Source organism: Caretta caretta, chromosome 4, assembly GCF_965140235.1.
Source record: "Caretta caretta isolate rCarCar2 chromosome 4, rCarCar1.hap1, whole genome shotgun sequence".
Classification (NCBI taxonomy): Eukaryota; Metazoa; Chordata; order Testudines; family Cheloniidae; genus Caretta; species Caretta caretta.
The window spans coordinates 37,946,631-37,961,829 of NC_134209.1; the positions used below are offsets into that span (position 1 = coordinate 37,946,631).

At 41.2% G+C, this 15,199-nt stretch overlaps 1 protein-coding gene across 1 annotated transcript in view; it reads left to right on the plus strand.

Annotated features, from left to right (window-relative positions):
• The first annotated feature begins 7,059 nt into the window (after nucleotides 1–7,059).
• Nucleotides 7,060–15,199, plus strand: part of DAPP1 (dual adaptor of phosphotyrosine and 3-phosphoinositides 1) — a 45,478-nt gene continuing 37,338 nt past the window's right edge. The window contains exon 1 of the mRNA XM_048846623.2: nucleotides 7,060–7,410. Coding sequence (XP_048702580.1) covers nucleotides 7,307–7,410 — 104 coding nt within the window. The 5' untranslated portion in view covers nucleotides 7,060–7,306. The remainder of the gene's footprint in view (nucleotides 7,411–15,199) is intronic.

Sequence of the window (15,199 nt, forward strand, 5' to 3'; positions counted from 1 at the left end):
TGCTCATGTAAAGAGGCTGCAGAATCAGATCGCAAGACTCTAATTTGTTCTTTTGGCAAAACTAAATTAAGTTTCTCAGGCAGGCATGTGAAACTGTTCATAGCTTTACTTGATTTCTAATTTAACAGTTTTACTCCATGAATTGCAACACTCTCAGGGCTAGTCTATAGAGACATTGAGTTCGCAGCAAGCTGGGATGTAAATATTATCCTGTACTAACCTGCTGTGTACTGAGTGTCTATGTGGACCCTGCTGCTGTGCACTATAAGTTATCTGATCAGTGTGCTTTAATCTACTCCTGTATCTAACCATTTAAAAGTCTAAACATGCATTTTATTTTCCTAGCAATTTTGTCTCTTTTTATCTTGCAACCAGATTTTTCCACTCAGTAATGCTGCTGGAGCTTGACATTAACAATCCATTTTCGTTTACTTTTTCAGGGGCTGGAGGGCGAGTGCCTTAAAGCTGGCTTGGCAAAATTCAATCTTTTAACATAATTTTGACAGATAATATAGTTTATTTTTTTATCAATTTAAATTTTCACAATGACAGGAAATTATGGGGGGTCAGACAATTATTCAATGACAGCAGACATTCAGATTTCAAAAGTTAAAGCTTTATAGGCATTAAAACACAAAATGTAAGCATCACATATAAAATATACAAAGTAAATAACTTTAAAGCAAGCTCTAATAAGTTCTAAAGCAGCATTTTCTTACTTTGCCTATCAATTATCATTGATGGAAACATTTTTTTTTCATTGGTTTGTGTGTGTACAGTGAAAGTGATGTTTACCAACATTTACTTGTAGATATCTAATTGTTCTAAGTCTTGCTTAAGGTCTAGTCCTTCTGTTGTATGCTCATCAGCATGAACAAGGATATCCCAAGGCTTTGGGAATAAGATGTGCTAGTTAACCGTTTCAGAGCCAGCAGAGGGCACACAAAAGTCCCATTAGCTTGTCTTCAACTGTGTCTTAGATGTGCCAGAGAGATTTCTCTTCAGTGGAATGGTGGATTTGGGGAAAAACAAACATACATAAAATCACTATCATGAGTGATCAAACCAGATTCTGTCCTCAGTTGCACCCAGACAACCGTACTGAACTAAGCAAGATTGCACAGGGATAGCTTCATATATTTAGAAGCCAGATATATAATACTCACAAGTTATTGCAACTTCAAATAAGTATTTTAAACCACAAATTTGATCTGACAGGGACAAATCTAGAGATGCAAAATTTTCAGATTTTGGCTCTGCCCCTATTGGAGCAAAACTTTCATTAACTGAGTTTGCCTGAGTAAAAACTGAGCAAGGACCTCATGACTCAGAAATTTTTTTCTATTTCAAGAAGTTTGTCTGGATGAAAACGTTTCCTTTTGGTGTTTACAACCCAAATATTACTGCATTTGTGCTAGTACAAGTGATCTAGAACCTGATGAGTCTACTCACATTGCTTAAAAGGAGTGATATGAAAAAATAAACCAGCGATAAGTACATTAGAGTTTTCAAATTCTCTCCGTTTCAATTATCTAAAGCATTACTAATAAAAGCAATAAGTGTTTTTAAATGAGATTTTTATATTGATAGTGTCTCTTTACCATGTTTATTAGGTTAACAACTGTATAAAGCAGATTCTACTTTGTATTATAGTCATAAATCTACTGCAACCGAAGTCCAGATTTACAGCAGTCTAAATGAGCACAGAATGTATCTCATAATTATTTCCTATTACATCCATGAATGTCAATAATCTTCTATTATATCCATTTAATAATTAGCTGTTGTTTATTCTAAAGTTAACTGAAATTATTCCAAACAACTTTAAACAACTGCTTCATAAACTTTGAGGCCAGAAGGGGCCATTATAATTGTCTATATAATTGTCATTATAATTCTGAACTCCTGCATAACACACGCAATAGACCCTCACACAGTTATATTGTCCATATTTCTGCATCACTTCCATAATTTCTGGTTGAACAATAGCATACGTTTTAGAAAGACATCCAATCTTGATGCAAAGACTTCAAGAGTCTATGGAGCATGGGAGCTTCTAATTAGAGAGTATCTATTGGGATTTAAAGCCTTGCCATAATTAGGGTGCCTTGCTACTGCATGGAATGGCAATAAAAATACTTAAGACAGGAAACAAAGGGTACTGCTACTACTTCTCCCTCCCCACAGTTTGCAGGCCAGCAGACTTTAAGTTTTGTTTTTCTTGTGAGATGAATGTAAAATTTGCAAGTATTACCCTGAGACAGAGATTGTTGGGGGGCAGGGGAAAGTGTTTAAACCTATAATTTCCATGGCTATCTGAGTATCAAAGGGGGGATCATTTAAGGGATCATTTCTGAGGAAAATGAAACACTTATGAAGCTGAGCACATAGCGTGGACAGGGGAAAGAGGAGGGATGCAACCAAACTATGCCTTCATCATCAAAACAGTACCTTATTGTGTTGTTTCTGTTGATGATGTTTATACATTTGACTATGCTTCAGGATGACCAGTGAGCTGGAACATTGCTGTTTCCTACCAGTCTCCTCCATGAACTAATTACTCTGTGGCAGCAGCTTTTGTACCTGGGCATGAGGAATGAACCCTGACCCTAGAGCCTGTGGTATTCTGGGAAATGTAGTTTAGCAGTCACATGGCCTTTCTGTTCCCAGTGTGTCTGTAATTGGTTCAAGTGAAGAATGTGATTTTAAGAATTATTAGATGTAGCTGATTAGAGTGACAATCAATAGGCACAATATGCAAGTTTGTTGGTTTTTTTCTGTATGAAGAGAAATTCACATGCCAAGTAGGAGGAAGCAACTTCTCTAAAATGAGCTGAGCTTGACAGCTAGGTAACATTCACCTACCAAGATGCACTGCTGCAGAGAACACAAGAGCTTATAAAAGCCTGTCTCAAGCTATGAGCTTTTATGCTGATTTGTGACGCAGTTGGTAAAGCCCTTAAAAAGGCTTGTGATGGTTTGTTGTTTGGATTTTATTAAATTTCTTCTTTTAGTCTTTTTTCAAATAAAGAGAAATTTTGATTTGCACCTTTCTTTTTCTCACAATGAGATAACCCAGACATGGAGAAAAAAAAAGAAAATAAATAAAAAGGTCATTTCAACCATCTCTGCAAACTTTGATAGAAGCAAGGCAGCTGGTAGGATAGGAAAGAAAAAAAAATCAAGCTCAAAAGGACAATGGAGATGTCAAAAATATCTATGATTGCCTGAAAGAAATGTATGGATTACAGTTCCAGGCTCCCAAAAGAAATGTTATCTAGTGAACTTTTTAATGGATAAAAAAGCTACAAAGATGCACTGGGAAAAAGCCTCTCCCACTATGACCAATAGCAACCTGTGGGAAGCTAACAAGCAAGCTCATTTGAACCAGCCAAAATGGTATCTGGGGCAGAATTTGTTTTGATGTGAGATGTATAGTCAAGGAGAGAAGGTGGCACATTGCAGGCAGAGAAAGCAAGAGTTAGAGGAGCAACTAGCAAACAATTCCTGCCTAACCTGTGGAAAATCTTACAGAGCATTAGCCATCACTGAGTTCACGAAAGTTCTTTCCTTCTAAATTGTTTAATCTGTAACACAAAGAGCAACAAAGAAGTAGGCCTTCATTGCAAATCAAATAAATTGTTCTAGACTAGTTTCATTTTAGTGCATATTTTATTTTTGAGAAATCAGTGCCAAGACAAAGAGCATGACCTTTACAAACACATGATATTTTGCTTTCACAAGCAAACAGCAACCGTTAGGAGGATATTTGCATATCTTTAATGTACAGCTTCTTTAAATGGCAAAGCAAGCCCTGATGTGAAATGAAAGGAAGGTTGACAGAAGATGTAAGGATAAAGTCCCAAATCAACAAATGAGCAAGGCAGTCTAATGATAGGACACAGAGTGGGGCTCTGCAGAACCGCCACTCAAAAATACAAAGGTCTGGTGAGTTTAACCAGGATACACTGGTAAATTCATGAGTTTGGGAACTGTTTGAGTCTGGTGTGGGGAGAAGAAAGAGGAAGGAAGTGTGGTGCTCTAGAATCACTGAATCTGTAAATGTGCTTAGTTGTCAACATGACATATTTTTTTTCCAAGGGATAATCCTCTAAATAAAATGGGATTCTGAGCGGGATATCCAACTATTGGAGGCTTGTGCCTGAATCTATTTTGAATTTTTGGTTATATGTAACATAATATTAATAGATTCATTTTTAAAATCAAGATTGGATGTTTTTCTGAAAGATCTGCTCTAGAATTTAATTCAGAGACGTTCTCTGGCCTGTGTTATACAGGAGGTTACACTAGATGATCACAGCGGTCCCTTGTGGCCTATAATCTATGAATCTTTAATTAGCAGGGCACCAGGCTATTCTTGCCAACCTTTCATGTTTGACCAATACACAATAACAGCATGTGTTATTCACATTACTGTGTATATCAGAAAAGTACATATCAGTTCTGTTCACTCCTTTAAGTATACACCGCTCACTCAACAATGGGCATAAGGTGCAAATTTCAGACTGAGTGTATTACATTAAAGTATTTGCTACAAGCAATTTTTGGTTCAGTCATGCATTTGAAATCTGTGTTAAATTTGTAAACTATCACTTAAAATTCTCTAGGGGTTTCCTAGTCCTGCTTGTAGGCTAAGGGGCTCTGTAGAGAAGGGTACAATCAGAGTCTATCAGCAGTCAGTTTGCAAGGAGCCAGCCTGCAGCAAGGTGGATTGAGTTATGCCTCTCTGCCTTAAGAAGCAGCCTGCTTTCTCTCTCTATGTTTTTGATTCTTTTATGTAAAAGTTCTGTATTTTAAGAAATAAAGTACTATTGCAATTCAGCCTCCCAGAAAGAGTATTTTATGCTTTTTGCTATTTTCTCTGTTTCTATATCATGAATATAACAGGTTTCAGAGGAACAGCCGTGTTAGTCTGTATTCGCAAAAAGAAAAGGAGTACTTGTGGCACCTTAGAGACTAACCAATTTATTTGAGCATGAGCTTTCGTGAGCTACATCTGATGAAGTGAGCTGTAGCTCACGAAAGCTCATGCTCAAATAAATTGGTTAGTCTCTAAGGTGCCACAAGTACTCCTTTTCTTTTTATGAATATAACAGGTTCATTGAAACATTTTCACATTAACAAAGTGGCTTAACAAAGACAAGAATTTGCCAGCATTTGCATAATCAAAGTGTATAAAATAAACTCATGAATAAAAACAGTTTAAAAAGCAATGAAAAAATACATACCCAGAAAATTCAGCAGAAACATTACCTTAAACACATATAAAAAGATGCACAAAATGCAGCCACTACATTGTAAAAATCATAAGAACATCCACCAAAACTAACAACAGCTTTGCAAAACGAATAAACACCAACAATGGGGAAATGTCAAAGGTTCTGGGACTTGATTAAATATCTGGTAGTTGACACTTTTCTGAAGCTATGAAAACCGCATCCCGTGAGGCTCAGTCCTCACACAACTCCCCTCACACTGTGGCTCTCACTACTTGATATTATCTTCTTGAGATGGATGAGGCATGATAGTCTACTAAACCCACTAGGCCACTGACATCTTCAGGAGGCAGTCAGCAGGCCTGCCCCTTTCTGTGCAGACTTCAGAGGATAAATCCCAAGACAAATCTGCTAATAGGTAGGTGTGGAATTGTGTGTGGAGAAGAGACTTCAGGATAGCCTTGAGAAGATCTACTGTTGATAGGTATGAATGGGGAAGGTAAGGAGGTAGCAGTAGCAGGAAAAAAGATTCCTCCCTTTGTGCATCGCTGGACATACACATCACACAAATGGAGCAGTAATGACGGGCAGGAAGGAGGAGATAAATCCAGACTATTTCCATCTCCCACCTCTCCCCCCCAACCACCTGATAGGACTTAGGAAAATTTAAACTTGTAATTCACCACTGGAACAGCTACATAAGAATAGCCATACTGGGTCAGACCAAAGGTCCATCTAGCCAGTATCCTGTCTTCCGACAGTGGCCAATGCCAGGTGGCCCAGAGGGAAAGAACGGAACAGGTAATCATCAAGTCTCCTGTCGCCCATTCTCCACGGGTGATAGTAACAGTAGAAGATGTAGCATACAGAGGCCTCAGGTGTTTTTAACACCACATCATACACCCAAGCTCTGAGTGACATGATGGCTGGCATTATCCCCAGGGGTGCCACATTGGTGGTGAATTACATGTTCCAATTCCCCTAATTCCCTAATAAGCAGCTAGAGTGTGTCAGGTGCAGGTTATCAAGCTGAACCATTGTCAAGGATAATGCAGCCTGCATACATCCCCTGCACACTTGTCATTCATGGAAGGATTGTGTTGCTGAGGCACAGTCGCTTTGGGAGCTCCCCCGACTCCCTATGGCCAGAGCCTCCCCAAAATCCCCCCACAAATGCAGAGCGCCCTACACAACCCTGCAGGTCAAGAGGAACAAGGGCGGGGGGGGGTCGGAGGAGGGAAGAAGCCAGCAAATGGAGCGGGCCGGGGCCCCTTCTGAGCGTGGGCCCAGCTCCATGGCATCACTGGAAACCCAGAACCCTCCAGGGGTCAGCAACCTTTCAGAAGTGGTGTGCCGAGTCTTCATCTATTCACTCTAACTGAAGGTTTCGCCTGCCAGTACTGCATTTTACCGTTGGTAGACGGTCTCTTTCTATAAGTCGATAATATATAATGGAACTATTGTTGTATGTAGAGTAAATGAGGTTTTTAAAGGTGTTTAAGAAGCTTCATTTAAAATTAAATTAAAATGCAGAGCCCCCTCCCTGGACCGGTGGCCAGGACCCCGGCAGTGTGAGCGCCACTGAAAATCAGCTGGCGTGCCCTAGGTTGCCTACCCCTGGCTTACTCAGGTCCTGGAGTGAGACAGGGAAGCCACTACAGGTCTCCAACAGGGCGGTGTCACAGAAGATGAGGAGGCAGAGAAAAGGTTGTTTGGAGGCGGGGAATTGCCGAGGCTTGGTCCCTAGCCACAAGCCTTCCTCCTCCTCCTCCTCCTCCCAGCTCGAGCCACACGCACCTTCCACACAATGCCGCGCGCGCCGGCTGCGTTCCCCCGGGGGCCAGCTCTTCCCTCCCTGCCGGCGCCTCGGGCAGGGTGGTTAGGTGCAGGGAGGGACCCGCTCTCACTTCCTCATTGGGCTCGCTTGCCATGCAGCAGCAGCAGCAGCGGGCTGCTGCTCGTGCGGAGCGCCTCCTCCGCGGCCGCTGAGCGGGAGCCGGGGCAGGGAGCCCCCTCTCTCTGCCTGCCCGTCCCCGCGCGCGGCGGGGCGCGAGCCGCAGGTGGTGCGGATGGGCAAAGCAGAGCCGCGAGGAGGCGCGAAGATGAGCCGAGGCACGGGGGTCCTCCCCGCGGAGCAAGAAGGGGACGTGCTAGAGGAGCTGCAGAGCCTAGGGTAAGGGGCAGCAGGGCCCTGGGCTTTCCTTGCACCGCGCGCGGTGGGGGGTCAAGCCAGTGTTTGAAGCCCTCCCCCCAGAAATCGCATGGCTGGTACCTAGCTGCAGGTCACTCCTCCCTGCTGCTGGCCCGTCGCCTCCTTTCCCTCCCGCCCTGGAAGCCAGAGGGGAAGTAGGGATCGCTCTGCATTGTGTGGATAGTGAGCAATCGCAGGAATGCCCGGGGCTGCTTCCACCGTGGCAGCTGCAGGAGGGCGCCTGGGTTTGGGGCCTCCAGCCCAAGACAACGGTTGTGATGGTCGTCCCCCTCCTTCCCCACCAGGAATGAGGAAGTTGCTCTGTGCGTCTGCCTGTGTGCGGGTCTCCGTGCAGCTGGGTGGATGTGTGGTATCAGCATGAAGGGGTCATTTCAAGTTTCTGTTTGAGAATTATTATTATTATTTTTTTTAAAAGAGGATGATCTGTTAAATCACCCAAAATGTGAATTTAAAAAATGCGGAAAAGCCTGCAAGAAACTTTATCGATTAAAGAGGGACATTTCAGCAGCTGTTAGGATTTGAGGTTGTCTGCTGTTGCTGAATAGTTTTTGAGAGTTAGCATTTTTTCAGAACATTTTAACAGAATTATGATTTATTTATTTGAATGCGCCATTGAAAAAATAAGGGGTGAGGAGAGAAAAAAACAACAACCCAGTAATATGAAGATTCTGCATGACTATTTGCTTGTGTTTGGTACCTTTGCTATTATCATTATGAACTGGGAGATAATGAGGAGTTAAAGTGTGTCCTTATGCTTGATCAGAAATGAGAACTACTACTGTGCTAAAATGGTAGTAGCTGGCAAATTACACAGACCAAATGCTTGTTCTGCAACTACACCAGAGCCTCCAATTAACTTCAAAGTAAGCTCTGTGTGTGCATCCAAGGGCAGAATTTGGCCTCCTTCCATATGGCCGAATTCTGTGCTGACTTACACCCTTTGCAATTCCTTTCATTTCTAGTGAGGTTGCATGGGGTGCCATTGACCATAGCATTTGGAACATCTTCCTGCAGTTTGGTTTTATTCACTAAAATAATTCCTGCTGAAACATAAAATCCAGCAAAAGCCTTTTCAGCAGGCGTGGCTGCTCCCCAAGTTCCTGTCCAAAGACTGCATAGCCCACGTCATCTCTAGAGCGTCACTCCTCTCTCCTTAACACCTGATTGAGTTAGCGAAAGGTCTGCAACAGGGAGTTCAGCAAAACAAGCATAACATTTTCCCCACTAGATCATCATCTGCTTGGTTTGGTTTGGTTTCAGTCAAACACACCCAGCTTGTTACACAGTACTTCTGAAAACGTGTCACAAATTGGGTGCCCAGAAATGGAGTCACTCAAAATTACTAGCCACTGTTGAAAATGTGAGAGACACACACACAAGTTTAAACTATGGGCCAGTTCCTTTCGCATAGGGTGATCAGATGTCCCGTTTTTAAAGGGACGGTCCTGTTTTTTGGGACTTTTTCTTATATAGGCACTTATTACCCTGAATGCCCTGTCCCGTTTTTTCACAGATGCTATCTGGTCACCCTACTTATGCACTGCTGGTAATTGGTTGAGTGCATTTTGTAAGATCTGCCTACAGTGCTTTCATCATGCCAAGACAGTGAAACTGACTAGGCTTGCATCAGTTTCAGGCTGGCTGTGTTGCTCTAAGCAAAAGCTGTGGATGGGAGCAACAGCACAGATGGGATTGAGGAGGGGGAGAGGAGGCAAAGGAGGAAGGAGAAAACCACAAATAAAATCCCAGAAACAGAAAGGCTGGGAGGGCATCTATAGTTTCCGAGGAAGTTGGTGAAGATTAGAAGACCCACAAAGGAAAAAAAAATGCTTAATGTAAGGGTGGAGATTATGTGTCTGTTTCTTTTGATGGCAAGTTTAATGAATGAAGAAAGTAAATTTGACATGCTGAAGAAACTCAGAATTAAAACCTCCTCCCAACAGGTATTACCCCCACCCCCATTTGAAAGTGTAGAGGCGGGAAGATCTACTCATGGCAAAAGTGAAATGAAAGCACTGAGTAATGGTTCCCACAGCAACTGTAACTTATTTCTCTTTTTCATTTGTAATATTACTGGTCATGATGTTAAAGGTATGCTTTAGCCATGTGCAAATAGGCTGAGTTGCAGCTGCTGTGAGAATCATTACCTGACTTATTACATTCTCATTACCTGACTTATTCATTTAGACCCTGATTCAGTCAGTTAGTCTGAGCAGGCAGAGACCTGGGCCCACATGGAGCCCCACTGACTTCAGTAAAAAGAAAAGGAGGACTTGTGGCACCTTAGAGACGAACACATTAATTTGAGCATAAGCTTTCGTGAGCTACAGCTCGCTTATGCTCAAATAAATGTGTTCGTCTCTAAGGTGCCACAAGTACTCCTTTTCTTTTTGTGAATACAGACTAACACGGCTGCTACTCTGAAAACTGACTTCAGTGGGGATCCATCCTCAGAGACAACCTTGCAGGATCACAGCTTTAAATTTTCAACTGTGAAATAGCAGATCAGGACACGCAGGTGAATGTAACACAGATGCAGGGATGGATTGAAAAGGAGAAGGGCTGCAACTTTATTTTATTTTATTTTAATTTTAATGGGAGGGACTCCACCCCCATCAATATCAGGCATTTACTTGAGCGCAAGTGCAACGTTAAAAGGCTCCTTGCCAAATAACCAATATTCAGGGTTGGCCCCCTTCAGTCTAACTGCTAAGATTCAGCCCATCTCTGAATCCTCCCACCCTCCCCTAATGAGGGGGAACGAGAGTATACAGGAAGGGTACCTCAGTCTGAGAAGACAGTCTCCCCTTTTTTCTCTCAGTTAATAGGATCCACAAGTTATCTCACTGGCTCCTTGAAGCCTCTCACCTACAGTGGACCTGGGGATCCATCCACATAGACCATCTTGCAAGATCACAGCCTTAAATTCTAACCTATAATGTAGGCTTTTTCGGTTAACATCAGTCTTTAGGATAAAGACAAATGACTACCCATACATGTGTGCAGTCCCTAGTGCAACAAGACTTGGAACCTGATTGGGGCCTCTCAGCATTACTTTAATATAAGTAATGTAATTGAAATTCTTTAAAGAAAAAAATAGATAGTGAGTGATCACATACTGAAAGAAATGACTGTGCATTTATTCCAACCGGTAATATGAGAATCAAATGGAAAAATAACTAAGGGAAAAAATAAAAGGAAAGATGCTGGGAGTTTTGTAATACATTGGATTGGACCTGGCCTATATTAGAAAAGTTGGATCAGTGTAACAATTTAAAAATCAATCTAGTTACACCAGTGCAAACCCCTACTATAGATACATCTAAACCAGTTTAAGGCTTGATTTAGTTTAATTCCATAACCCTTTTTTGTTTCCTTATGGTGTATAAAGGAGGCCTGAATGGTTGGTTGACTTTTTGTTCATTTACTTGAAATGTTTTTGTCTGCTTGTTGTTATTCAGATTTAATCAGGAATGTCAGTTCTGGTCTTCCTTTGATTTACTGGAGGCCTTGTTGTGGGTACTATGAGATGTTTATTGTGAGTTCTGTCACACCTTAATTGAAGAGGTGGAAGGGTTAGATTGAATTGAAACAAAAAGGAGGAAGGTCAAGAGGAGAAAAAGTGAAGTTTTAACTGTTCCTTTCGGTCAAGTGCCAGTCTGCTCTTTCAGCAGTAGTTTGTGGCCTTTCAGCTATTTGTAATTCACTTTCTACTATAAAAGCTAAAACTGAGTTGTTCATTATTCCACTTGTTTTTTTAATAGAAGAAAGTGAGTTGAAACTGGCTGTTAGGCCATAAACTGCTATTGAAAAGGCAGCTAGACATTTGGGCCACAGGACAGGGGAGATAAGAACACAAATACCCCAGGAATTTTGGAAAAATAAGTTAATATTAGAAGGAAATTTTTAAAAAATTAATATAGTTAGAATAGTTTAGAACAGGTGTTTGTAACCCTTTCCCTAGTATTTTGTATCAGCTTTTGCGTAGAAACTAGTTTTCATAGTGGAAGGATACACACTGTGTAAAGACCACATAAATAATGTGTTTTTTAAATTAACTGTAAAGTCAATGAGCCGCAGCTAATAACACAAAATCATTATAGGTTACTGGCAAACTTTTTGGGTTGTTGAAGGCACCTGGATGCACTTGGAACCAAGCAATAGAGGCTTATTGCTAAAATGAAAACCATAAAGCACATTACACCTCCAAAAGAGGTGTGCAATTCATGTGCCAGTGAAGAAACTGCACCAGACATACCTTCGGCTTCACTGTATAGAAACAAAGAAGTTGGAGAGGTTTTGAAGAAGTAGCCATCGGAAATGGGAAACCATTTTAACTGAAGCATGAGGAAAATACTTCTTCATGTTTGAGGCAAAGGAGAGAGGCTACAGGAAATGCCTCATGTGTCACCCTGCCACCAAATCAGAAGTGGACAGGAATGTAAAATGACTGCAATAACTAGAACCCATGCACCCCATGGTGAAATCCTTCTCTAGACACCCAGAGTAATGTAGTAACTTCAAGTACTCTGTGCACTAATTTTGACAACAGTTGTTCGTATTTTTGTTGTGTCAAAACATTGAAACCAATGTTTGCAAAAAGCACCTTTTCCCTCCCGCCTCTGACATAACTCAGAAACATATATCACTCAAAATGTCAACAACCAGGAGGTAAGATTTTTTCCCTGAAAATTATAAACAGAGATAATCTCAAGCAATGTAAATCCAGTTCTTTGGGGTCTGACTGCAGATTTTCCTCAGATTGGGTTATTTTTCTCTAGAATCTCAGTTTTCTTTCAAGAGACATACTTTTAGTCTTTCTGATAGGCAAATTTCCCAATCAAATCAAAACCAGAAACTAGCCTCGCCTCACTCTCTCCTTTCTTTTGTTAAGCCACCATACAGTTTTGGAGAACCCCACCACCACAAGAAGTTTTTCCTCTTCGCATTCTCTTCCCTTTGGCCACCCAGTCTTGGGGAGTTGGGGAGGGGGTGGAAGGATGATGGCCGGTATAGGCAGTACATGTTTGGAGCTCTTTGGATAGCCAAGAGTTTTAGGGGTCAGATATTCATGAGTCAAGTGTGAAAACTCAAATGGTGCTAACAACACAAGGAAGGTGTGTGGTGCACTGAAAAGGTGCCTGGCAAAAGGAGCGAAAAGGGAAAAGCTGGAACATCCTGAATAGCCTAAGCCTTCGTCTACACTACGAGTTTAGGTCGAATTTAGCAGCGTTAGATCAATTTAACCCTGCACCCGTCCACACAACGAAGCTATTTTTTCAACTTAATGGGCTCTTAAAATTGATTTCTGTACTCCTCCCCGAGGAGGGGATTAGCGCTGAAATCGACATCGCCGGGACTGGAGTCATCAGTTAAAACTCACTTCCCTGAAATTACTAAAAAGATTAAAAGGGAAGCACTGAAATTCACCGAGAGATACACAGAAGTGTCTGCAAAAGATTGTTAGCGAGACTTCTTACTGACAAAGGAGGAAATAAGGCAATTTTTTAAAATTCTGTATTTGGTTGCTCCTAGGATCTATGTATAGTGTTTATAGCTGTTTCTGTTCATATATATGCTAACTTCTATTTGTGTTGTGATTAGAAACACGTTTGATGCAATCATGGGGCATAGGGGAATTCCATCCTCTTGTAATTCACATATTTGTGCAAGAGATTAGAATGTGGATCAGCTTGTCATCTGAGAAGCAAGAGGCCAGTTCTGCAGTGTAATTTCAATAGGTATGAGTTGCAGTGCTACTGGTTCATTTTCTGTTCTTTCTGGTATGGAGGTGACAGCAACATTGTGTGATACTATTTTTGAAGTGTTTTTTCTGTACATGCCAAGCGTTTCTTTTTTGTAAGGTGTATACAGTTCATCTCTTGTTTTTCCACACTGATGGGTTTTGTACATACTTAAATAGTATGCTATGCTATACTGAACAACACATTTCTTTAGGTAGAAAGAGGGAGGAAACGAGACCACATTCAGGCCTTTATACTGTAGTGATACATTTTTATTATGTACTCTGACAGAGTGATGAGCACAGGATAAATGCTTAGGGTCCTCTTCTGTCCTCCTGTATCTATCTGTTTAACCAAGGTCAGAATTAGACCCTTATGGAAATAGATTATTAGATTAGAAAGCAGGTGAGAATGTAAAGATGAAGAAAAGGAAATTGGAGACACACAGAAATAGATAATCAGTTGAGAGAAGGGGAAGAGAAAATGGAAGTGAGAGTGGAAGAGATTAAAGAAGTGTAAGGAGAGAAAGAATACAGCTAGAAAAGACATAAGCCTTTAAGGTTGGAAAAATTACTTTCAGTTACTCATGTTCCTACATTTTATTATTTTTTCTCTAGCAAAACAAAGTAATGGAGGAGGATCTGACCTTAAAGTCTGGTTTTGTTCTGCAAAGTAGGCCCCTTCTTACCCAGTAGCTCTGCTCCCTGTGGATATTAGTTTCTGTTTACTGACTAAAATAATTTTCTGCTATCCTTTACTCATTTTAGCCTTACAGAGGGAGAGGGAGTTTGATGCTATTTCTGTTCGCACTCCATCAGCAAAATTATTAGCTATGTCCTAATTGCAGAATCCTTACTGTTAGTGACATGTGAGGCAGAAAGAACCCAGTTTGACTCTCAGATGCCAGATGGAGTTTCCAGGGCTAGTAGGTAGAAAAAGATAATTTTTTAAAACTGGTAACTCAGCATAATTGATCTGGAAATCAATGAGACAATAAATACAGGAACCAGTGATGCCATATTGCAAAGTCACTTTTCAGAGTAGTGGTCCACTTTGTGTCTGATCCAATGCCCAGTGAAGTCATAAAAGTCTTTCCTATTGACTTCAGTGGGCTTTGGATCTGGCTCTTTCTGTCTGGGAACATGCATAATTCCATGGGCAATAGAAAGGTAAGAGAGGTGTCATTTGATTTGCAAAAATCTACAGAATCCTAATTGGGTATCATTCAAAATCCCGTTATCCCACAAGGACAGTGGTACCAAACACGACAAACCTAGAACAATTATGCAGGTTAGACAAACACCCCTGTCAGGAATGGTCTAGATAATCTTAGTCCTGCCACGAGTGCAGGGGACTGAACTAGATGACCTCTCGAGGTCCTTTCCAGTTTCATGATTCGATGCAGATATATAGTCAAGAAAATGTTTAAAAATAGGGTTTTTTAATTTTACTTAAGACAGGCATGTCAAACATGCAGCCCTCACACAGCTAAAACGTGACCCTTGACTGACAGTACTGTGTTACCAGTTAATGCTCAGAACGCGATACCCAATTAATTTTTTGATGTTACAGATTACGGTAAGTGGAAGCAGTGCTTCAAGCTGATTTACCATCACTGGCAAAAAAAGAAGTACTGGTAGTTCAGCAGTATTGATTATCAGCTTTGTTTATTACGTCAGAAGAGTCGTAATGCTGATGTCTTAACCAGTGCTTCGTCTCCAGAAATGACTGGAATCCATCCGCAAATGGTATGCACGTTGGTACGTAAGTACAGTAGCGCCTCAGCGTTATGAACACCAGAGTTATGAACTAACCAATCACACACCTCATTTGGAACCAGACATACGCAATCCGGCAGCAGCAGATACAACAAAAACAAAAAAAACCAGTACCGTACTGTGTTAAACGTAAACTACTAAAAAAATAAAGAGAAAGGAGCATTTTTCTTCTGCCTAGTAAAGTTTCGAAGCTGTATTAAGTCAATGTTCAGTAGTAAACTTTTGAAA